At 48.3% G+C, this 24,125-nt stretch overlaps 1 protein-coding gene across 1 annotated transcript in view; it reads left to right on the forward strand.

The window, feature by feature from the left end:
* LOC146830149 (butyrophilin subfamily 1 member A1-like) overlaps nucleotides 1-24,125 on the forward strand; it is a 158,615-nt gene that overhangs the window by 8,667 nt on the left and 125,823 nt on the right. The window contains exon 2 of the mRNA XM_085604019.1: nucleotides 20,514-20,657. Within this exon, the coding sequence (XP_085460145.1) occupies nucleotides 20,636-20,657 (22 nt within the window). The 5' untranslated portion in view covers nucleotides 20,514-20,635. The remainder of the gene's footprint in view (nucleotides 1-20,513; nucleotides 20,658-24,125) is intronic.

A 24,125-nucleotide genomic window follows, 5' to 3' on the forward strand; every position in this document is an offset into this window, starting at 1 on the left:
TGCGCTGTCGCTATAGGCTCGACCTAAAAAGTGATTTGAAGGAAACTCTAGTTTTTGCATTGGCACGCTTCCTACAGAGGGCTTGGGTTATTAGATTGAAAAGGCTTTCTTCTGGGAATTTGTAACTTCTCATGATTTGAGAAGCTATTAATCCTATAAGGGTATACAATAAATCCTCCTAGCTATTGTGAGGCAGATGGAATGTAGTGGGTTATTAGATCACGTTGCTATTTATCAATTGCAGAGCTGCTGAGAATAGTGTATGTCCCTTAGTGATTACTCTGTTTTCATATTAGGTATTTATTATGCTACTGATCCATTGTATGCATTTTATCTGGTTTTAATTAACTGATTGCGGACGTGTTATACTGGCACGAGACCTCAGACTCTGAAAAGTTCTGACTGGTGTGGACTACTCAAACAACTTGGCGGCTCCTACTTAGTCCATTTCAGTACTTTCTAGAGGTTTTTGTTGTTAACGTTTCGCCGAGTCTGAGGAAGTCATGCCATATAGGTCCTATTTGATGCCTAGATATGTGATATTATACCTGTATTTTTTAATGTTTGAAATTTTAAAGTATATTTATTTGCACTTTGCACTTTTATGGTCATTTGACCAAAATACATTTTCTTTGGAAAGGGTGCATGAAATCTTTCTGATGGCATCAGTTAGAGCTCATTCAAAAGTCAATGTTTGCAGATGGAACTGCTGATGCAATGTTCGTCTAAGAACCCAGACCTGGCATCTGGAACACCAACATAGGAGCTCATATCATGGGACTGACTGCTCCCGGTCAAAGAAACGATGGGTGTGGCCAAACACATGACAGGTGACACCCACAGTACAGACACACCCCACTCACACTCAGAGTCAGGGCAGTGCATGATCACCACACTCACACTCTGAGCCAGGGCAGTGCATGCTCACCACACTCACACTCAGCACCTGGGCAATGCATGCTCTCCACACTCACACTCTGAGTCAGGGTAGTGCATGCTCTCCACACTCACACTCTGAGCCAGGGTAGTGCATGCTCACCACACTCACACTCTGAGCCAGTGCAGTGCATGCTCACCACACTCACACTCTGAGCCAGGGCAGTGCATGCTCACCACACTCACACTCTGAGCCAGGGCAGTGCATGCTCACCACACTCACACTCTGAGCCAGGGCAGTGCATGCTCACCACACTCACACTCTGAGCCAGGGCAGTGCATGCTCACCACACTCACACTCAGCACCTGGGCAATGCATGCTCACCACACTCACACTCTGAGCCAGGGTAGTGCATGCTCACCACACACACACTCTAAACAAGTGCAGTGCATGCTCACCACACTCACACTCTGAGCAAGGACAGTGCATGCTCACCACACTCACACTCTGAGCCAGGGCAGTGCATGCTCACCACACTCACACTCTGAGCCAGGGCAATGCATAATCACCACACTCACACTCTGAGCCAGGGCAATGCATAATCACCACACTCACACTCTGAGCCAGGGCAGTGCATGCTCACCACACTCACACTCTGAGCCAGGGTAGTGCATGCCTAGTGCATGCTCACCACACTCACACTCTGAGCCAGGGTAGTGCATGCTCACCACACTCACACTCTGAGCCAGTGCAGTGCATGCTCACCACACTCACACTCTGAGCAAGGACAGTGCATGCTCTCCACACTCACACTCTGAGCCAGGGCAGTGCATGCTCACCACACTCACACTCTGAGCAAGGACAGTGCATGCTCACCACACTCACACTCTGAGTCAGGGTAGTGCATGCTCTCTACACTCACACTCTGAGCCAGGGCAGTGCATGCTCACCACACTCACACTCTGAGCCAGGGCAGTGCATGCTCACCACACTCACACTCTGAGCCAGGGCAGTGCATGCTCACCACACTTACACTCTGAGGCAGGACAGTGCATGCTCACCACACTCACACTCTGAGCCAGGGCAGTGCATGCTCACCACACTCACACTCTGAGCCAGGGCAATGCATGCTCACCACACTCACACTCTGAGCCAGGGTAGTGCATGCTCACCACACTCACACTCTGAGCCAGGGCAGTGCATGCTCACCACACTCACACTTTGAGCAAGGACAGTGCATGCTCACCACACTCACACTCTGAGTCAGGGTAGTGCATGCTCTCCACACTCACACTCTGAGCCAGGGCAGTGCATGCTCACCACACTCACACTCTGAGCCAGTGCAGTGCATGCTCACCACACTCACACTCTGAGCAAGGACAGTGCATGCTCACCACACTCACACTCTGAGTCAGGGTAGTGCATGCTCTCCACACTCACACTCTGAGCCAGGGCAGTGCATGCTCACCACACTCACACTCTGAGCCAGGGCAGTGCATGCTCACCACACTTACACTCTGAGCCAGGGCAGTGCATGCTCACCACACTCACACTCTGAGCCAGGGCAGTGCATGCTCACCACACTTACACTCTGAATCAGGGCAGTGCATGCTCACCACACTCACACTCTGAGCCAGTGCAGTGCATGCTCACCACACTCACACTCTGAGTTAGGGCAGTGTAGGCTTGCCACACTCACACTCAGAGCCAGGGCAGTGCATGCTCACCACACTCACACTCTGAGTCAGGGCAGTGCAGTCTCACAACACTCACACTCAGAATCAGGACACTGTATTGCTCACCAAACTCACACTCTAGGTGAGGCCAGTGCAGGCCAGGGTTGACTTCAGGGCGGGTGGCGCACAATGTGACTATGTATGTTGGCGCCCCCAATGACCTCTTTCTCCATGAATTCCCTCACTACCACCCTTTAACAGCGACCTTCAAGTCTCCATAACCACTCTCTCTCACATGCTTTTCTTTTGTTTTATAGCATCACTCATGAGTGTAGGGTGTCAGAGCACTTTACATCACACACAAGTTACACAGAGACAGTCAATCACATCTGGGTAAATCAGTGTACAGGAAATGGTACATAAGACAGAGAGCTACAGGGTGAAGGAATCACAAGTCATCCATACTGGTAGGCAGGAGAGTTTAAGAGTGTTTGGTCTGGAGAAGCACAAACTCAGAATTTAAAACGTAACACCATGGGTAAGGGTTCTCTAGTAATAATAAAAATTGATTTCTCCCCTTTTTGCAATATTAGGATAATGAAATACTGGGAAAAATCTAAACTATACCTTGCAGTTTCCACGCAGCTGTTTGACAACAGTTCTTTATTAGGATGTTAATTTCTAATTTGCAAGTAAAACAAGCATTGGCATAGCCAATAGGTCTCGCTTTTGGGACCTTATAAGTATTTAGTTATGCAGCTCAATATCCTTGGTGCAACAATATCAACTGTTGCATGGCTAAACACTTATAAAGTCCCAAAGGCGAGACCTTTTGGCTATGCCAATGCTTGTCTCTTTTACGACCAGCATTCGGCTGAGAAATGTGCGGGTCAGTAAGTCAGAGACAACACATTGGTTTCATCAGTGAGCCATAAGCCAAAACAAACATGGCGATTGCAGTATGAACATTAATTCTATTCAAGTCTCTAACTTTATCGTAAACTCAGAAGAGAACCGAGCGTCTAGAAAGTCAACCGATTGTATCAATTCAGAGACTTACTTCCGGGTGGGCGGGGCGTGTGTCTGATCATTTCAGGATTACTTATGCGCTCAGTTTACCGCCATAATGGGGTGCTTTCCGCCTCCTAATAGCCCAATTTATCAATATGACAAACCGCACAATGGAGGAGAGCTGGCGTGGAATAAAGGAAAGGGGTCGTTATGTGGCAATATCTGAATGTTACAAAAGGTTTCAACCTCTTATCCGACCTATCACTCTTTTATCACCGGTAAGTACTCACAAAAAATCTTTTTTTATATATGTGCATCAACAATTCCCCATAAGCAAAAACAACTCATTTTCTATTAAATTTTTCCTTCTTTTGTTTTTTTATTTATCAAAATTGTTAATTTTTCGTGTTTGTCTTTTCTGTATTTTCTCTTTTTATACTCAATTAGTCATAAAACATTTATATACATACAACCATTAATGTGAACATTATACACATTATTGTCAAATCACAATTGTTGGACAAATGAGAAACCCCCAAATAACGCCATTAGTTCTGCATTCTCACCTCGCATACTATTCATACATCCTAACAGATAGACCACACAAAAAAATAATCAATAAAATACACATCTGGAAAGATCATATAGGATACATATTTTTGGTGACTTCCCAAAATCGACTATAACAAATATAACATCTATTTGTATGTCCTCCTTAGTTTTTTTCAGTTGATCCTTGAAAAGAGTGCCCAGATGTGTCGTAGCTGGTCTACGTACGTTTCGGTGTAATACATTTTAATATCACCTTCCTCAGGACCAATAAAAAAACATTTCTTTGATTCTATACAAGGGGGCTTCTGTTGTAGGCGGAACGCCTGAAGTTATCATGTTCACACGACCCTGCAATCTCCAAAGAGGCGGGTTATCTGAATGTGACTCCCCATCAGGAGATTTGTCTTGTAGGGGAGTTCAAGAAATTGCTTTCAAACTAACAAAGTCCTTATACGCTGTGCTTCAACAATTCGAACCGCGTTCAGAAGCAATCACAGGCGCTGATGCACTTTGAAAGCAAATATGTGATCTGAGGCACATGATTTACAAAGTGGGGGCTTGTCGTTTATGAACTCAGGTGACATTCATTCTGACATAAACTGAGACGGTTCTGTGGAGTCGTTAACATGCTCCCTCCCTCGCGCTAAGGCGTGAGGATGATGCTTTGATTTTCAAAGAAAATATTCTCAGATTTGTTTGTAAAAAATACATCTCCTGTGTACCTTCTTACTCGCAAAATGAACCACAAAAGGCATCAAAAAGCCTTACGCGTTACCTTGGGAATTTTACAAGCCAATTGTTGCTGCATGAGATTGAGTGCGCGTTGTATTGTCTTGTAATTGCATTTATTTAGCCCTTACTACCGCCAGCCGGTAGCTTGCTACCCTCGAACTATGGCTATTGCTATATAGAGTGTTAGACGGACCGGGAGGGTCGGCCGAGGACAAGGGGAGAGGTCTCCGGGGAGAGCCGTCTCCAGTGATCGTACCGACGAGTAACTTCCCCCCCACAGATGTACACCACACAAAGATAAGGTTTCGACGTTCTTTATAAGCAATCTTTAGGTACGATAGAATGGTACAAGGTGGTCAGGACTCAGGGGTCCCCTCGATTCTAGTCTCTTGGTTGGGAAAGGGGGTAGCGGGACAGTCTTGTTACCAATCTGGTAGCTGAGATGGTATGATGGATAGCTCACAATCCTCGAGCTCGGCGTTCTAGATGGACGGGCCGCGGCGGCGCCAGCAGGTCCCGGTGAAGGTGGTAGTTACAACGGTCCGCGGCAGCGCCAGCAGGTCCCAGTGAAGGTGGTAAGTACAACGGTCCGCGGCAGCGCCAGCAGGTCCCAGTGAAGGTGGTAAGTACAACGGTCCGCGGCAGCGCCAGCAGGTCCCAGTGAAGGTGGTAGTTACAACGGTCCGCGGCAGCGCCAGCAGGTCCCAACGAGGATGGAGGATGCAGAAGGCCGCGGCAGCGCCAGCAGTCAGGACGATAGTTCGCAAGGCAGGGCTACGGCAGCGCCAGTAGTCCGTCAGGGTTGAGTTCTTCACGGTGTCTCTCGACTCCAGGATACAACTGCCTTCCTGCTCTGGAGCTGCCCCAGTTATAGGTCTGGCGCCCTTTGATGTCCGGACCCTCGCACTTGGAGGTCGGGAGGTCCGGGATGAGGGAGTCCAGACACCCAGCAGGGGGGTGGAGCCAGCGCCCGGGGGAGCTGGGGGGCGATCGGCACCTGGCGGGGGAGAGCCATCGACACTTCTTTCTCCCATCGACCTGCCAAGTGGTCCGTTCACCTCCTGGGTGGATGGTGGTGCCGGGATGTCGGGGCCTGGCCAGGCCCAGGGTTAGGGTCGAGCTGAGGCCACGCGGCCTCGTGGTGCAGTGTCCAAGATGGCGGCCGGGCCGGGCGAGGGAGCCGGTAGTGGTTCGGCCCCATGATACAGAGAGGTCCGGGGGCAGGAGTCCCGTCTGGGGACGGGGTGCGGGTTGTTTCTGTGGGTAACACCTGGAGGGCCGGGGCTCGGGCCCTGTCATGCGGGGAGGGAGCAAGCCCTTAACGTGGCCTGTCCAACATAGAGCGACAACCAACAGAAGTAAAATTGCATCTAATTTCTTCACAAGTAATACAATCAAAAATGTTTGGCTAAACCCTCAGTTCCATGAGTCAATCAATTCAATCTTAAGAAATTATATCTACAAATAACAAGCATTGGCCGTGTGGCCGTGAAAGTGGGATGGCCGCGAAAGTGAAAGTGATCGCGATCGCTATCGAGCACGGTGATGGCGGCTGCGCACGGGCACGCTCGCGTGCACGCAAGCTTGAGGCCACCAAAAGCCTGCAGTGGCACTTTCAAAAGTCGCTTACTAAATGTCTCGCAGAGCAGCGCATGCGCTGGCTCAGACGAGACCTAAAAAGGATCTCTCCAACAAACGCAGTAGCCCTCTGAGCTATTTACATTATATGCACTTCTGAGATCTGCATGAAACACGTTCTTTGTAGCAGGCATATTAACGCTCAGCGCTACTTTATAATGAGTAAAAACTTCCACTAGACTCAATCTCTCTCCAGCAGGTCCATTAATCACCAGAGCTATCTTGACATTTTCATTGTTGCCTGAAAATTGCTGAAGACCAGGAACGCTGCATCTGGTGCTTTTAAATCCACTATACATTTTAACAACACAGCGCCCCCTGAAGTTAGCGCCCTGTGCGGTGGCATCAATAGCACCATCCTAGAGCCGGCCCGTGGTGCAGGCTCACCACGCTCACACTCTCGGTCAGAACACTGCATGTTCACCTAACTCAGAGTCAGGGCAGTGCAGACACACCACGCTCACACACTAGGTCAGGACAGTGCATGTTCACCTAACTCAGAGTCAGGGCAGTGCAGACACACCACGCTCAGAGTCAGGGCAGTGCATGTTCACCTAACTCAGAGTCACGGCATTGCAGACACACCACGCTCACACTCTAGGTCAGGACAGTGCATGTTCACCTAACTCAGAGTCAGGGCAGTGCAGACACACCATGCTCACACTCTAGGTCAGGACAGTGCATGTTCACCTAACTCAGCATCAGGGCAGTGCAGACACACCACGCTCACACTCTGGGTCAGAACAGTGCATGTTCACCTAACTCAGAGTCACGGCAGTGCAGACACACCACGCTCACACTCTTGGTCAGAACAGTGCATGTTCACCTAACTCAGAGTCAGGGCAGTGCAGACACACCACGCTCACACTCTTGGTCAGAACAGTGCATGTTCACCTAACTCAGAGTCAGGGCAGTGCAGATATACCATGCTCACACACTAGGTCAGGACAGTGCATGTTCACCTAACTCAGAGTCAGGGCAGTGCAGACTCACCATGCTCACACTCAGAGTGAGGGCAGTGCATGTTCACCTAACTCAGAGTCAGGGCAGTGCAGACACACCATGCTAACACTCAGAGTGAGGGTAGTGCATGTTCAACTAACTCAGAGTCAGGGCAGTGCAGACACACCATGCTCACACTCTAGGTCAGGACAGTGCATGTTCACCTAACTCAGAGTCAGGGCAGTACAGACACACTATGCTCACATTTTAGGTCAGGACAGTGCATGTTCACCTATCTCAGAGTCAGGGCAGTGCAGACTCACCACGCTCACACTCTAGGTCAGGACAGTGCATGTTCACCTTACTCAGAGTCCGGGCAGTGCAGACACACCATGCTCACACGCTCAGAGTCAGGGCAGTGCATGTTCACCTAACTCAGAGTCAGGGCAGTACAGACACACTATGCTCACATTTTAGGTCAGGACAGTGCATGTTCACCTAACTCAGAGTCAGGGCAGTGCAAACACACCATGCTCACACTCTAGGTCAGGACAGTACATGTTCACCTAACTCAGCATCAGGGCAGTGCAGACACACCACGCTCACACTCTTGGTCAGAACAGTGCATGTTCACCTAACTCAGAGTCACGGCAGTGCAAACACACCACGCTCACACACTAGGTCAGGACAGTGCATGTTCACCTAACTCAGAGTCAGGGCAGCGCAGACACACCACGCTCAGAGTCAGGGCAGTGCATGTTCACCTAACTCAGAGTCACGGCAGTGCAGACACACCACGCTCACACTCTAGGTCAGGACAGTGCATGTTCACCTAACTCAGAGTCAGGGCAGTGCAGACACACCATGCTCACACTCTAGGTCAGGACAGTGCATGTTCACCTAACTCAGCATCAGGGCAGTGCAGACACACCACGCTCACACTCTTGGTCAGAACAGTGCATGTTCACCTAACTCAGAGTCACGGCAGTGCAGACACACCACGCTCACACTCTTGGTCAGAACAGTGCATGTTCCTCTAACTCAGAGTCAGGGCAGTGCAGACACACCACGCTCACACACTAGGTCAGGACAGTGCATGTTCACCTAACTCAGAGTCAGGGCAGCGCAGACACACCACGCTCAGAGTCAGGGCAGTGCATGTTCACCTAACTCAGAGTCACGGCAGTGCAGACACACCACGCTCACACTCTAGGTCAGGACAGTGCATGTTCAACTAACTCAGAGTCAGGGCAGTGCAGACACACCATGCTAACACTCAGAGTGAGGGCAGTGCATGTTGAACTAACTCAGAGTCAGGGCAGTGCAGACACACCACGCTCACACTCTAGGTCAGGACAGTGCATGTTCACCTAACTCAGAGTCAGGCCAGTGCAGACTCACCACGCTCACACTCTAGGTCAGGACAGTGCATGTTCACCTTACTCAGAGTCCGGGCAGTGCAGACACACCATGCTCACACGCTCAGAGTCAGGGCAGTGCATGTTCACCTAACTCAGAGTCAGGGCAGTACAGACACACTATGCTCACATTTTAGGTCAGGACAGTGCATGTTCACCTAACTCAGAGTCAGGGCAGTGCAGACACACCATGCTCACACTCCAGGCCAGGACAGTACATGTTCACCTAACTCAGCATCAGGGCAGTGCAGACACACCACGCTCACACTCTTGGTCAGAACAGTGCATGTTCACCTAACTCAGAGTCACGGCAGTGCAGACACACCACGCTCACACTGTTGGTCAGAACAGTGCATGTTCACCTAACTCAGAGTCAGGGCAGTGCAGACACACCACGCTCACACTCTTGGTCAGAACAGTGCATGTTCACCTAACTCAGAGTCAGGGCAGTGCAGACATACCACGCTCACACACTAGGTCAGGACAGAGCATGTTCACCTAACTCAGAGTCAGGGCAGTGCAGACACACCATGCTAACACTCAGAGTGAGGGCAGTGCATGTTCACCTAACTCAGAGTCAGGGCAGTGCAGACACACCATGCTCACACTCAGAGTGAGGGCAGTGCATGTTCAACTAACTCAGAGTCAGGGCAGTGCAGACACACCATGCTCACACTCAGAGTGAGGGCAGTGCATGTTCAACTAACTCAGAGTCAGGGCAGTGCAGACACACCACGCTCACACTCTAGGTCAGGACAGTGCATGTTCACCTAACTCAGAGTCAGGGCAGTGCAGACTCACCACGCTCACACTCTAGGTCAGGACAGTGCATGTTCACCTAACTCAGCATCAGGGCAGTGCAGTCACACCACGCTCACACTCTTGGTCAGAACAGTGCATGTTCACCTAACTCAGAGTCACGGCAGTGCAGACACACCACGCTCACACTCTTGGTCAGAACAGTGCATGTTCACCTAACTCAGAGTCAGGGCAGTGCAGACATACCACGCTCACACACTAGGTCCGGACAGTGCATGTTCACCTAACGCAGAGTCAGGGCAGTGCAGACACACCATGCTCACACTCAGAGTGAGGGCAGTGCATGTTCACCTAACTCAGAGTCAGGGCAGTGCAGACACACCATGCTCACACTCAGAGTGAGGGCAGTGCATGTTCAACTAACTCAGAGTCAGGGCAGTGCAGACACACCATGCTCACACTCAGAGTGAGGACAGTGCATGTTCAACTAACTCAGAGTCAGGGCAGTGCAGACACACCACGCTCACACTCTAGGTCAGGACAGTGCATGTTCACCTAACTCAGAGTCAGGGCAGTGCAGACTCACCACGCTCACACTCTAGGTCAGGACAGTGCATGTTCACCTTACTCAGAGTCAGGACAGTGCAGACACACCACACTCACACTCTAGGTCAGGACAGTGCATGTTCGCCTCACTCAGAGTCAGGGCAGTGCAGACACTACCACGCTCAGAGTCAGGGCAGTGCATGCTCACCATGCTCACACTCTAGGTCAGGACAGTGCATGTTCACCTTACTCAGAGTCAGGACAGTGCAGACACACCACACTCACACTCTAGGTCAGGACAGTGCATGTTCACCTCACTCACACTCAGTGCAGAATCCATATGTTCACAGACTGGCTCTTGGGTGACTCACTTCCTGGTGGTGATCTCCATGAAAGCTTCAGTAGTTATAGATTCCTCTTCTTGCAGGAAATATCCTGGCAGACATTATGTTGTGCTTCATTTGCACACGTGGTGTGTTAATTCAACCTGTTAATACTAATTAATTGTTTCAAAACATGTCATCAAAACTAAACCACGTAGCCTTTGTGCAACCAGAGTATTGTGCTTTTATTCCCTCATGGATAGTAAATGTATATATAATAGTGCAGACGGTGCAGTGCTAAAAAATAGTAATAACTTGACTAAAAAATGATGATACACATGCACATTCAAGGATGTCATAGAGCTACATGGTGAACCAAGTCCAAGCAGTACGCCTTCTTTAAAGGCAACTGTCAAGAGAAAGCCCTTGAAAATATGTTGACATGATGTTTCAACCCAACGCTCTCATTCCATGGGTTTCATCAGGACAAATAACATGTGTCTATAACATGGAGAATAAAATGATTTTGCCTTTAGGATATGTGCATAGGACTGAGCTGTAGGTCACCTCTCACCTGTGTCAGAAAGTCATAATGGGTTGCATAGCCCACAGTGATTCAAACTTAACTGGAGGAAACTTAACTGGTGATTTAAACTTAACTGGACACCAGGGTGTGCAGTCTGAAATGAATGGCCAGTGACTGTAATTAAAACTGACACAGTGCTATGCGACTGTGTATCATCTATGGAAACAGCTACATAAACCCCTATGTCAACTGGTTCATAGGCCAAGTTTTGTCATAAATGACCGTCCAAGCCACTTCTCAAGTGGAGTTTTTTTACAGACTACTGAGGCTGAGATCACCTGCTCCTGTGTGCTAATGTAGAGTCAGTACAAGGAATCTATCAGCACCATGGCCCAGCCACTAAAAGACTACAGATAAATGGGGCTATGCATATTTCTCTTACGAGCAGTGGCGGATGGTGACATTTGAAAGCGGTGGGCGTAAAACAATTGTCGTACTTCACTTCGGCGAGCGAGCCTAGCGAGTGAGCCTGAACCACTTACGGGGATTCGGGTGGGTTCTCCTCCCGAGAAGATTTTGAAAAAAGAGTTGGCAAATGGTGCATTTTCAAGCAAATTTGAAAGTGCAATCCCACTATTCGGACTCCTGCCTCATATTCCCCACACGTCAAACTCAAAAGCTGTATGCAACAACACAAGATGGCCACCACCTATTGCATGAGTGAGCTTATGGGCAGTGTTTCTTAGAGAAATGACACCGTCCTTTAATCAACACAGCTCAGAATAACAGCAACCTACCACACACCGACACAAACCTCCAGCCTCTAGTACTTGGCAGCACCTAATTTGTGCCTGGCCAACGGCAGTCATTTCTGGGGACCAAGAGTTAATTCTTTCATCATCATACGTTGACCCTGGGAAAGAAAAAACTTATTGAGAAAGGGAGTGAATGAATGGGAGAAAGACAATGAAATGGCAATTAAGAGAGAAAGCAGGCAACACGAGTGAGATAAATGCACAGAAAGTGGAGCTGGAAGAAGGGGGCATCAGGTGGAATCGGGTCTAGGTAGCCCTGGCACTAGGAAATCACAGCATACGTATCACCCGTTACCACAAATGGCATTTCTGCAGGGGAATGACCACGCCTACTGTCCTCCGAGAACTGTATGCCCTATACTGTAAATGTGTGAAAGGTTACATATTGAACACATCAGAAGAATTATGTTTTATGCACAGTAATTGAGGCATCGCAACATTTCATACAAGTTCAAAATCAGACAAAATTCAGCCGATTTCGATATACTAGTGAGAAGACTCCTCAGTGGCATGACTCACGATTGCAATAAGCAATTCAATGAAAACATTAAAATTTAATTTGTGCAAACACAATCACAACTGTGAAGTGCACTGATGGAGAACTAGATCCAGGGAAATCCAGCCGCAGGATTAAGTTATTTATGGTCATTTTTCTCACGGCCTTTCAAAGGCCCCAAAAGCGCTCCCTAGCCACAGAAGCTCACAGCTTGGGCTGCTCTTGGAAAGTGTACCTGCCTGGGCTCGCATGGGCATATAATTGAAAGGCGTGGGAGTGGAAAAAAACAGGGAGCTCACGAGAGCGTGCACTCTTCAGACTCCTGGGCGAGCCTTGAACATGCGATTCAGTAAAGCTCACTAGTGTCACCCATAAAACAGTCAGCGGTCACTGTAGTTCATAAATTCACCTAATGCAGCAATGTTAACATAAAGATTCATGCTACTGTGACTGTCGCATACGTTCACAAATTGAATCAATCATTGGAAACCTTGGCACTGTGTGGGCAGTCCTGCAATGCCGGTAGCGTTGTCATGCCATACCTGGGCCAAATATTGCAGAATATCAAGAGAACATAACATATCAATGGGCATGCCAAAATACACATTTTAGAACAAATTTATAAACGCACGCTGACCTACTTATAAAGAAACAAGGCAAGTCTAAAAACAAACAAAGAAACATTTGTAAAACATTCAATTTTTCACTGCTGCTGCTGCGTCACGTCACTGGTAGGCCCTGGCCAGGAGGCCAGGGCCTACCAGTGACATGATGCAGCAGCAGCACAGCTGCAGCCACATCACTTGCAACAACACAAATTAATTTATAATTATTTATATGTATAATAATAATAAATATTAGCTCGTGTAGCAGACTCCGTACGTATACGGTACTCAGTACTACACTGTCGAGTGTGTGTTGCAGAGCACTGTGGTGTGTCCCGACGTTGATCCTTTTTCCACAGGCCCCGAGCCGAGTAGTGGCTGAGTCAGTCTGACTGCCTGTGCTCAGCGGGCCTCTCAGGTCGATGCGATGTTGGCGATGGCAGTGGCACCGTGGCACACACTGCTGAGCAGCAGCAGGGGAGGGGGCTTGTGATGGCTGACTCTCTCTCACTCGCTCACACTCCATCTCTGTTCTGTGTGCAACTGCCAATGGAACGTACGACTACCCATGAACGGAGGGGAGGGGAGCACCCCGAGCAGAGAAAGCAGGGCTAATGACGATGAGTCACAACTCATGACCATGTCCATGACCACCAATCACTGCACGGCCTTACAATAAAGCCATGCAGTGATTGGTCAATATGCCCCCTATGCTCCTGGACATGCCCCAGCCCCGACTTGACTAAAGGAGCCAATCCAGGCACTGCTATGCTAAAGCAGAGCTTGGATTGGCCTGCGGCAGGAGACCTTGCTGCTCCTTAGGAGGCTGTGTGGCTGCGGCTTCAGTAAGACTGCGCATGTCGGGCTGGCCAGGGAAAGGCACCCGGCCAACCCGACATGCACATTTTTGCTGCAACGTCTCAGGGATTGCAGCCGCAAGCCAAATTGCTCCAACAACTCCCCTCCCCCGTGAGTGACGTCATGAATGGCATGCCTGCCCGCAGCTGAGAGACAGCTGACTGCTGCCGTGCTGCCGTGCCGCGGGCGGCTGAAATTTAGTAAAACTTAGTCCTGCTGCTGGTGGACCCCTGGGGGCAAAATAATCAGTGGGCGATGCCCCAATGCCCATATAAAGTAACCGCCACTGCTTATGAGTCCCAAAATAATGCAGTGGTATAAGGGATTATGTAAGACCTGGGGTCACTAAGCCCTAAGGGGGTAACGTGACTCGAGCGGCTGGGCACCCAAAGGCTTATGTGTAAAGCGACCATACAACACACACATCCTCTGAAGCAGGAGATGCACACAATAAGGGACGCCACACAGTAGGATTTATGCAAAAGACTCAAGTTTATATAAGCAGTCAGATGTAAAAGCAGTTCATTAGAGGCAAATGCAGTTCATTAGATGTCAATGGCATTATTTACATCGTATAGCATTTGATTCACCAGCATTTCATAATGGTGCCCTAGGCAGTACCTGATTACATCAGCGTTATAATCACCAGCGATTCACTATGGGGCAATAGGTCACACTTGTATACCTTAGCACCAGTGGCAGGAGCCCTCCTTTATAGGTTCCGTGGTAATATCTGGCGCACCTGGGGGAGCGTTAAACACAGCGGTTAATCCTAGCGCTGCGCTCCTCCTCCCTCTAGTATTGCTTTCTGCCGTGGGCACCCCGCGTAGCGACTAATGATCAGCGCGGTAAAATATAGGACTGGGAATCGTAGCGCCACACCTGGGAACTAGTAGTGACTCAGGGCAGACTTCGCGGGCCTACCGCGACTCATGGCACCACTAGCGCTTCCGTGCGAAATCACAGCGCTTCTTGTAACACTCAGGCATGGGCACTTTCGAGCAGAGCCTACAAACACAGCGCTACTCGTAACAAGCGAGCCTTGAACCCTTTTGAGCAGAGCCTATGAACACAGCGTTACTCGTAATAATCAGGCATAGGACACTTCCGAGCAGAGCCTACAAACACAGCGCTACTCGTAATAAGCGAGCTTTGAACCCTTTTGAGCAGAGCCTATGAACACAGCGTTACTCGTAATAATCAGGCATAGGACACTTCCGAGCAGAGCCTACAAACACAGCGCTACTCGTAATAAGCGAGCCTTGAACCCTTTTGAGCAGAGCCTATGAACACAGCGTTACTCGTAATAATCAGGCATAGGACACTTCCGAGCAGAGCCTACAAACACAGCGCTACTCGTACTTGACAAGCCTCAAGTAGGCGGTCCACTGATACGCAGCAGTCTCCAAGGAAGGGGGCACTCCCTCGGAGGGGTGTCAGAGTCTCCGGTGAACGGGGGGAACTCCCACGGAGGGGAACCAGTGTCGTAGGGTGCGGTGCCGCTCCCGATCTGTAGGGGGCGCACCGGGTCCGTCCCACGCCTTCCGGGGAGCAGGGGGGTTGAGTCCCCGGACTCCGCAGTCGATACCTCAGCGACGGGGGACGGTCACGGCCTCTCACACCTCCGCCAGCATCTGCGACGGCAGCGATGGGGCCCCGGGCTTCTCCGCGGGCCTCGACGTGATGATGGTGCAAGCTTTCGGCCTCCGGGCCGCGGCGGTGAGCGCGCTCTGGTCCCCGCGTCAGGGGGGTGGGTCAAATTAAGCGGGAGCGCTCAGCGCTCAACGTGGATTGATGCAGGGGATCTCAAGCCAGGTCCGGGAGCGCAGGGGTCACAGCGCTAGTACCTGGTTGATCCCCAGCAGTCCAGCATTCAATCGTAACGTGAAGTTTCAGCATTCAGTTTTGGCATAAAGTTTCAGCATTCAGTTCTGGCATGAAGTTTCAGCATTCAGTTCTGACATAAAGTTTCAGCATTCAGTTCTTGGGGCGCAGATGTCACTGGCGCCCTTGGGGGGTTCTGTTCCTTGGGGTTAGGGACTGAGTTGGTGACTAGTTCCTTCCTAGTCAAGCTTAGCAGATGGCCCCTGGGTTCTCCTATCACTGGGCTAGATCAGTGGGCTGTACAGGATCCCTCACTCACTTAAAAGGCAGTACCTAAGTCCTGTCACTTTCAGAGGCATAAGTCCCTGGCTAGGCCCTACCGCCTAAACTCCTGCGTGGATTTTCCCCAGGTCTGCTTTACTCCCACTGGCCAACTGACTAGAAAATGTTCCCTCCCTCTGTTAAGTAGCCCTAGGTCAGGTGACCTCTATCCAAGGCGGCAAAAGTAAAAACCACACCTCCCTTCTAGAAGGTTCCAGCACCTTCCAGGAGCTTCCCCATTCTACCTATGGGACAAAAAAGGCGGGCTGGTGTCGCAACATTGTTGTGGGGTTCCAGCCAGCTCCTGGCAGCTAGGGTGCTACTAATAAAGACCACTCCGCAGTAGCAGGGGCCTGTGGCAGCCATCTTGGGAGAAGGGAGCACCTGCACCTTAACACTGATTGGCAATGAAAAGGCGCCCGGAGACCTAGGTCCAACATAAAAATTAAGGTGGAAAAAATGAGGCGCGATCAAAAATAGATGGGGAGACCACCCTAGGGCTGACAGGTCTAACAGATTACATGCAAATACACAAAGGAGTACAAAAGTAGCCCTAAATACAATGTATTCGCCTGAGGTTGCAACCAGATCTGAGAAAGCACCAGAAGAAGATAGACTGGCGAGCCCTTCTGACTCCTAGTGATCAGTAACAGTCAGCGGGCTAGCCGCAAACCAGATGTGTGGTCCGCCATCTTTGTAAGAGCAATTGTCTGGTACCTCAGCGTCTCACAGACCCCAAGATGGAGTGGATGCCCCTCACAGCTGTAATGACAATAATTAACAGAAGTGGTAGGCATCAATTCCTTGGACCTCTTTATTGCAGGGACCTCATCCGGGGAAAAAAACTGATGCCGAGTACCCTACATCACCATTCAGCTCAAGAAATTCAACCATAATCTGTTCATCTTTCCAGCAAAGTACAAATACAAAGGGGCAGATTTATCAATTATTCACGCAGCGCAGCAACCCACCTGTGCTGCATTAAGGACAGGAATGTACCGTATTTAATATACGGTGCCTTCCTTTCCTTTCCTTTCGCTGAGGCACAATGTGCTGACTAATGACAACACAGGCACCCTCGTGCCGTGATGTAAGGGGGCCTGCGACGGCGCAAGGGTTCCTGCGTTGCCGACAGAATAGAATGCAGCACATTTAGAAAGATGAAAAAACTAGGAGAAATAAATATAAATATATTTCTCTTCGTTATGATTCAACTGCAGAGATGTAACATTTTGATGCATTCTCAGGTCTACCAGTAATGGTAAATCTAGGAATGAGCCAAAATCCATGGGTGGGTGCGTGAGAACACCTACGCTCCACCCATGAAATGTTTTCCTGGGGCAGAGTAACGGAACGCAGCGATTTGAGATGTGCGGTGTTACTCTAGTATTATCCACCCACTCAGGGCCACGCAAGGTGGCCTTGCTTGACTTGATAAATCTAACTTAGTAGTTGCATTGCCCTTGCGCCACCTTGCATGGTGCAAGAGTGATGCAACTTAATGCTTAATCGGCCCCATAATGTCCATCTGTCTGAAACCATAGATGTGCAATGCTAGTCACTTGATCATACAATATCAGCTTATTTCATTGCATGCTCAGGATAGCCATATTATGTAAATGAAATACATCAGTAAGTCCCAAAGATGTCTCCATTCTCTTATTGTAATTTATTGAAAAATGTAATAAACGTTTTTAATTTTACCTATACTTTACTATTGGGAGATTTCCACCCGACTTTGGAGTCTCCCTATGGTAAAGTGTAGGAAAAAGTGAAAAAATATATTTAACTCGCAAAAAAAGCAAACATATTTCATTTTTATATTTATTTAAATCATAAAACAAACAAAAAATCTTTAATTATGTTAAATATTTTACATTAAATACAAAATATTAACACAAGGTTAAAAATGTAATTTTTTAATCTGCATTAATAATTATAAAAAAATGATGTATGGAGTTAATTTTAAGTCATTTAATTATATTTTAATAAAAACTAGTTGATTTATAAATGAAAAATGATTGTTAAAATATTTCTTAATTAAATGATAAATGTTTTATTTTAAGAGATTTTTAAGATTAAAATGTATTTATTTATATTTTTAACTATTTTAAATAATTTCGTTAAAGTTTATTTTTTTTCTGTCCCACCACTATTTTCTATGGGTAGGTGTTGCAGTGCCAGTGGTTGGCCATGTGTAGTGCTAGACTTACTCTTGCTCTGAGGTGGAGTAATTTGCTACTGTTCTGGGTGCCTTTTTGGTTGTAGTAAGAAGTGCAGTTTGGGAAAAGCGATGGGCAAGCCTCTCCCTGATCTTCGCTAAACCCATCCTTACTCCTTCCTAAACTTCTCCCATTTAGTAGTGCATGCACCCCTTTTCCCAGCAATTCCTCCCCATGCCTCCCATATGTCCTACTCAGTAGTAAGCTTAGATGTGTGAGGATCTACCCGCAGAAGAGATAGGAGAAGTGGAGATTTACACTCTTGGGTTTGTGAAAGGCATGCTGTGGTACTTTAGCAGTACTACTGCAGTACTTCTAAACGTACTACACAATAAGGTTTGTGAATATGGCCCACTATCTGTCTAGTTTTTATAATTGATGAACATGGTGCATACAGAATGTATGTATCCTTGAACAGTGCAAGAAGTGATGGATGGAATGCTTGAATTCATCTCAGCTGCTGGCAATTACTTGGGGCACACCCCAGTCCATTGTTTCTTTTGCCCACCATGCCACCTCAGATACTAACCAGCCATATGAAAATAACCTTGGTCCTGCTGTAATAGGAACAGCCCAGCCCCAACTTCCAGATGAAGTGACCTCTGAACCGGAATACAAGCAACACCAAACCAGTTGCACCTGAGTTGGGGCTCATAAGCAGAGTAGAGCTTGTTTTCTGCGGCAGATCATTTATCCTCAGTCTGATCATCTTCTCCTCCCTTTCTCTCTCTCTGTCGCCAAACACACACTCATGCACACACACACAGTCCACTGTGACACATGACTTAGGAGGAGTACAATTTATCCTTAGTTTGATCATCTCTCTTTCTCTCTCTCTGTCACACACTCACGCGCACACACACACTAACACACAGTCCACTGTGACACATGACTTAGGAGGAGTATAATTTATCCTTAGTTTGATCATCTTCTCTCTTTCTCTCTCTCTGTCACACACTCACACACACATACTCACACACAGTCCACGCTGACACTACTTAGGAGGCAGATCATTTATCCTTAGTTTGATCATCTTCTCCTCCCTTTCACTCTCTCTGTCACCAAACTCACAAACACACACTCATGCACACACACACAGTCCACTGTGACACATGACTTAGGAGGCGTACAATTTATCCTTAGTTTGATCATCTTCTCTCTTTCTCTCTCTCTGTCACACACTCACGCACACACACACACTCACACACAGTCCACTGTGACACATGACTTAGGAGGCGTATAATTTATCCTTAGTTTGATCATTTTCTCTCTGTCTCTCTCTCTGTCACACACTCACACACACATACTCACACACAGTCCACGCTGACACTACTTAGGAGGCATATCATTTATCCTTAGTTTGATCATCTTCTCCTCCCTTTCTCTCTCTCTGTCACCAAACTCACAAACACACACTCATGCACACACACACAGTCCACTGTGACACATGACTTAGGAGGCGTACAATTTATCCTTAGTTTGATCATCTTCTCTCTTTCTCTCTCTCTGTCACACACACACACACACACACACACTCACACACAGTCCACGCTGACACTACTTAGGAGGCAGATCATTTATCCTTAGTTTGATCATCTTCTCCTCCCTTTCTCTCTCTCTGTCACCAAACACACACTGATGCACACACACACAGTCCACTGTGACACATGACTTAGGAGGCGTACAATTTATCCTTAGTTTGATCATCTTCTCTCTTTCTCTCTCTCTGTCACACACTCACGCACACACACACACTCACACACAGTCCACTGTGACACATGACTTAAGAGGCGTATAATTTATCCTTAGTTTGATCATCTTCTCTCTTTCTCTCTCTCTGTCACACACTCACACACACATACTCACACACAGTCCACGCTGACACTACTTAGGAGGCATATCATTTATCCTTAGTTTGATCATCTTCTCTCTTTCTCTCTCTGTCACACACTCACTCACACACAGTCCACGCTGACACTACTTAGGAGGCATATCATTTATCCTTAGTTTGATCATCTTCTCATCCCTTGCTCTCTCTGTTACACACTCACGCACACACACACACACACTCACACACAGTCCACGCTGACACGACTTAGGAGGCATATCATTTATCCTCCATTTGCTCATCTTCTTCTCTCTCTCTCTCTCTGTCACACACTCATACATACACACCCTCACACACAGTCCAGGGTGACACATGGCTTATGTTGGGGTGTTGTCTGAAGCTTCACCACATGCACACACTCTTCAGGAGGGAGATATGGAGGTTATTCTAGGCTGTTTTCTGCACACTCGTCATTTCCCCCTCACACACAGATTGCACAATACCACCATCAGCTCTTTCTAAGTGCCTGTACCTGTTTTTATAGAACCCTCCCAGAGGCTGCTCATCAGATGCAGCTGAGACCCGAGTGCCTCTCACAGCTTCCTGCACCTCTGAGTATCCTGAGCATTAGTGGAGGCTCCGACAGCACCAAGGAGAGATCACAGAATGAATCAAACTTCACCTGCAGGTAATTCTGATGCAATCTCTCAGGACAGAGGTGATTAAACCTGATATGAAGGCAGTGGTTAGTGAAATGCAGTCTGGACAGGGGTGTTGAAGGCCCCCTCTCTTATCTAGTAGTGCGTCGGATGCAGTCTGGCAACTGACGGATCACACTTAATAGCAGCACATGCAATGCAGCAGACACATTTGCTGGACTGTGTAGGCAGAAGGAAGGTAAAAACTGTGTAGGGCCATATCAGCTATCACTGGGCTGCTGCTTCGTTCGTCCCCTGTGCTGGTGCTCTAATTAGGATTCCTTACTCGACGCACATCCTAGCACCAAGGTGCAGAGGTGTGTTTGTGTTGTATAGTGTAGTATATGTACTGGAAGCATCCCTTTCCAGTACAAATTCCTGTGCCTACACAAACTCAGAAGGATGACACGCATTTGGACTAGTTCTGTGTCCTGAAGCGCACATGTAATCTGTAGATGTTATGCATAAATAAATATTTTCTCCTTGTTAATTCCTGCTTCAAGGAGATATTAGCTTTATAATCAAAAAAACAATTGAGTGTGCGACCAAAATTAACGTTATAGGATTTGTCCCCCAGGCTCTGGAGTTTCTGCAAGCGCCATGAGACCTAGCGATGACATGCGCGCTATATAAGATTCTCTGACTTGACTTGACTTGGGTTGATCCACCCAAGTAACGCTCCAAGAACCCCCTCTTAGTGCAAAGCCGCACAAAGAGCTTTTGGCACTGAGAAAAGGCTTCGCATGGTTGCACTCAGCGTGGCTCTGCGTGGTTTAGTAAATACAGTGTAACACTAGGCAGCTCATTGGGCTGACTGGAGTTAGGAGTTACATGGGTGGAGAACGGGTGTTCCTGTGGCTCAATCAATATATTTTGATGCAAATCCAGATTTACAAAGACTTGCACACCTGGATTTACACCAGAATAGTGATCCTGAGGCATACCAGTTAGAAATATCTTTATTTCTCCTCATTACTTCCTCGTTCCATGTGTGCTGCCTTCTGGAGCACGCATAAAAAGTGGAAGATGCCTTTAAGGATTGTTTTTGTTCGGGAAGGTGTCTCTTACTGCACAATAACAATCCTGCCAGTAGTGCAAGCCCCCTTGCACTATGGAGTAAGGGTGCCTGCACTGCTGCTATGCAGCACACAGTGCGCCAGTACAAGAAGACAGCAGAAATACACCACATATGTGCAAATATTGAGAGTGAAAGTTGCATTACATGAAAAAACAGTAAATGTGCTCCATAGATTTTAGTAGTGATCTGCACAAATATCGACTCCACAATATTCTCTAAAAAAATATCGACAAGGTAAAACAAGGTAAGCAGATGTTGGGTTAGAACAGCAAATATGTATTTCTCTATGTATGTTTACCTTGATGATATGTTGGTAGCTGATGATTTGCAGTAGATGAATATATGTGAAGGCCGAGATCCCTGCACTCAATATCTTCATACACAGCCACTGACAATCAGTGACTAAACTTCACACTCAGTTAGAGAGCAGTCAATTCTTGGTGCACATTGAGTGGCAATGGCAAGTCTTTGCACTCACTGAGAGGCAATGGTCTGCGACTGACACACACCGAGAGGCTATGGTCAGCACTGACACACACAGAGGCTATGGTCAGCAGTGACAAACACTGAGAGGCTATGGTCTGCACTGACACACACCGAGAGGCTATGGTCAGCACTGACACACAGAGAGGCTATGGTCAGCAGTGACAAACACTGAGAGGCTATGGTCTGCACTGACACACACCGAGAGGCTATGGTCAGCATTGACAATCACCGAGAGGCTACGGTCAGCATTGACAAACACAGAGAGGCTATGGTCAGCAGTGACAAACACTGAGAGGCTATGGTCAGCACTGACACACACAGAGGCTATGGTCTGCACTGACACACACCGAGAGGCTATAGTCAGCACTGACACACAGAGAGGCTATGGTCAGCACTGACACTCACTGAGAAGCTATGGTCTGCACTGACACACACCGAGAGGCTATGGTCAGCATTGACAAACACCGAGAGGCTATGGTCAGCACTGACACACACAGAGGCTATGGTCAGCATTGAAAAACACCGAGAGGCTATGGTCAGCACTGACACACAGAGAGGCTATGGTCAGCACTGACACTCACTGAGAGGCTATGGTCTGCACTGACACACAGAGAGGCTATGGTCAGCAGTGACAAACACTGAGAGGCTATGGTCTGCACTGACACACACTGAGAGGCAATGGTCAGCACTGACACATACTGAGAGGCTATGGTCAGCACTGACACACACAGAGGCTATGGTCAGCATTGACAAACACCGAGAGGCTATGGTCAGCATTGACAAACACCGAGAGGCGCAGTATCAGACTCCGAGAGGCTATGGTCAGCACTGACACATACTGAGAGGCTATGGAAAGCACTGACACACACAGAGGCTATGGTCAGCATTGACAAACACCGAGAGGCTATGGTCAGCACTGACACACACAGAGGCTATGGTCAGCATTGACAAACACCGAGAGGCTATGGTCAGCATTGACAAACACAGAGAGGCGCAATGTCAGACACCGAGAGGCTATGGTCAGCACTGACACATACTAAGAGGCTATGGTCAGCACTGACACACACAGAGGCTATGGTCAGCATTGACAAACACCGAGAGGCTATGGTCAGCACTGACACACACAGAGGCTATGGTCAGCATTGACAAACACCGAGAGGCTATGGTCAGCACTGACACACAGAGAGGCTATGGTTAGCACTGACACTCACTGAGAGACTATGGTCTGCACTGACACACAGAGAGGCTATGGTCAGCACTGACACTCACTGAGAGGCTATGGTCTGTACTGACACACACCGAGAGGCTATGGTCAGCACTCACACACAGAGAGGCTATGATCAGCACTGACACACACAGAGAGGCTATGGTCAGCACTGACACACACCGAGAGGCTATGTTCAGCATTGACAAACACCGAGAGGCTATGGTCAGCACTGACACACACAGAGAGGCTATGGTCAGCACCGACACACACCGAGAGGCTATGGTCAGCATTGACAATCACCGAGAGGCTACGGTCAGCACTGACACACAGAGAGGCTATGGTCAGCAGTGACAAACACTGAGAGGCTATGGTCAGCACTGACACACACAGAAGCTATGGTCTGCACTGACACACACCGAGAGGCTATAGTCAGCACTGACACACAGAGAGGCTATGGTCAGCACTGACACTCACTGAGAAGCTATGGTCTGCACTGACACACACCGAGAGGCTATGGTCAGCATTGACAAACACCGAGAGGCTATGGTCAGCACTGACACACACAGAGGCTATGGTCAGCATTGAAAAACACCGAGAGGCTATGGTCAGCACTGACACACAGAGAGGCTATGGTCAGCACTGACACTCACTGAGAGGCTATGGTCTGCACTGACACACAGAGAGGCT

This window comes from Triturus cristatus, chromosome 5_1, assembly GCF_964204655.1.
Source record: "Triturus cristatus chromosome 5_1, aTriCri1.1, whole genome shotgun sequence".
NCBI classification, from domain to species: domain Eukaryota; kingdom Metazoa; phylum Chordata; class Amphibia; order Caudata; family Salamandridae; genus Triturus; species Triturus cristatus.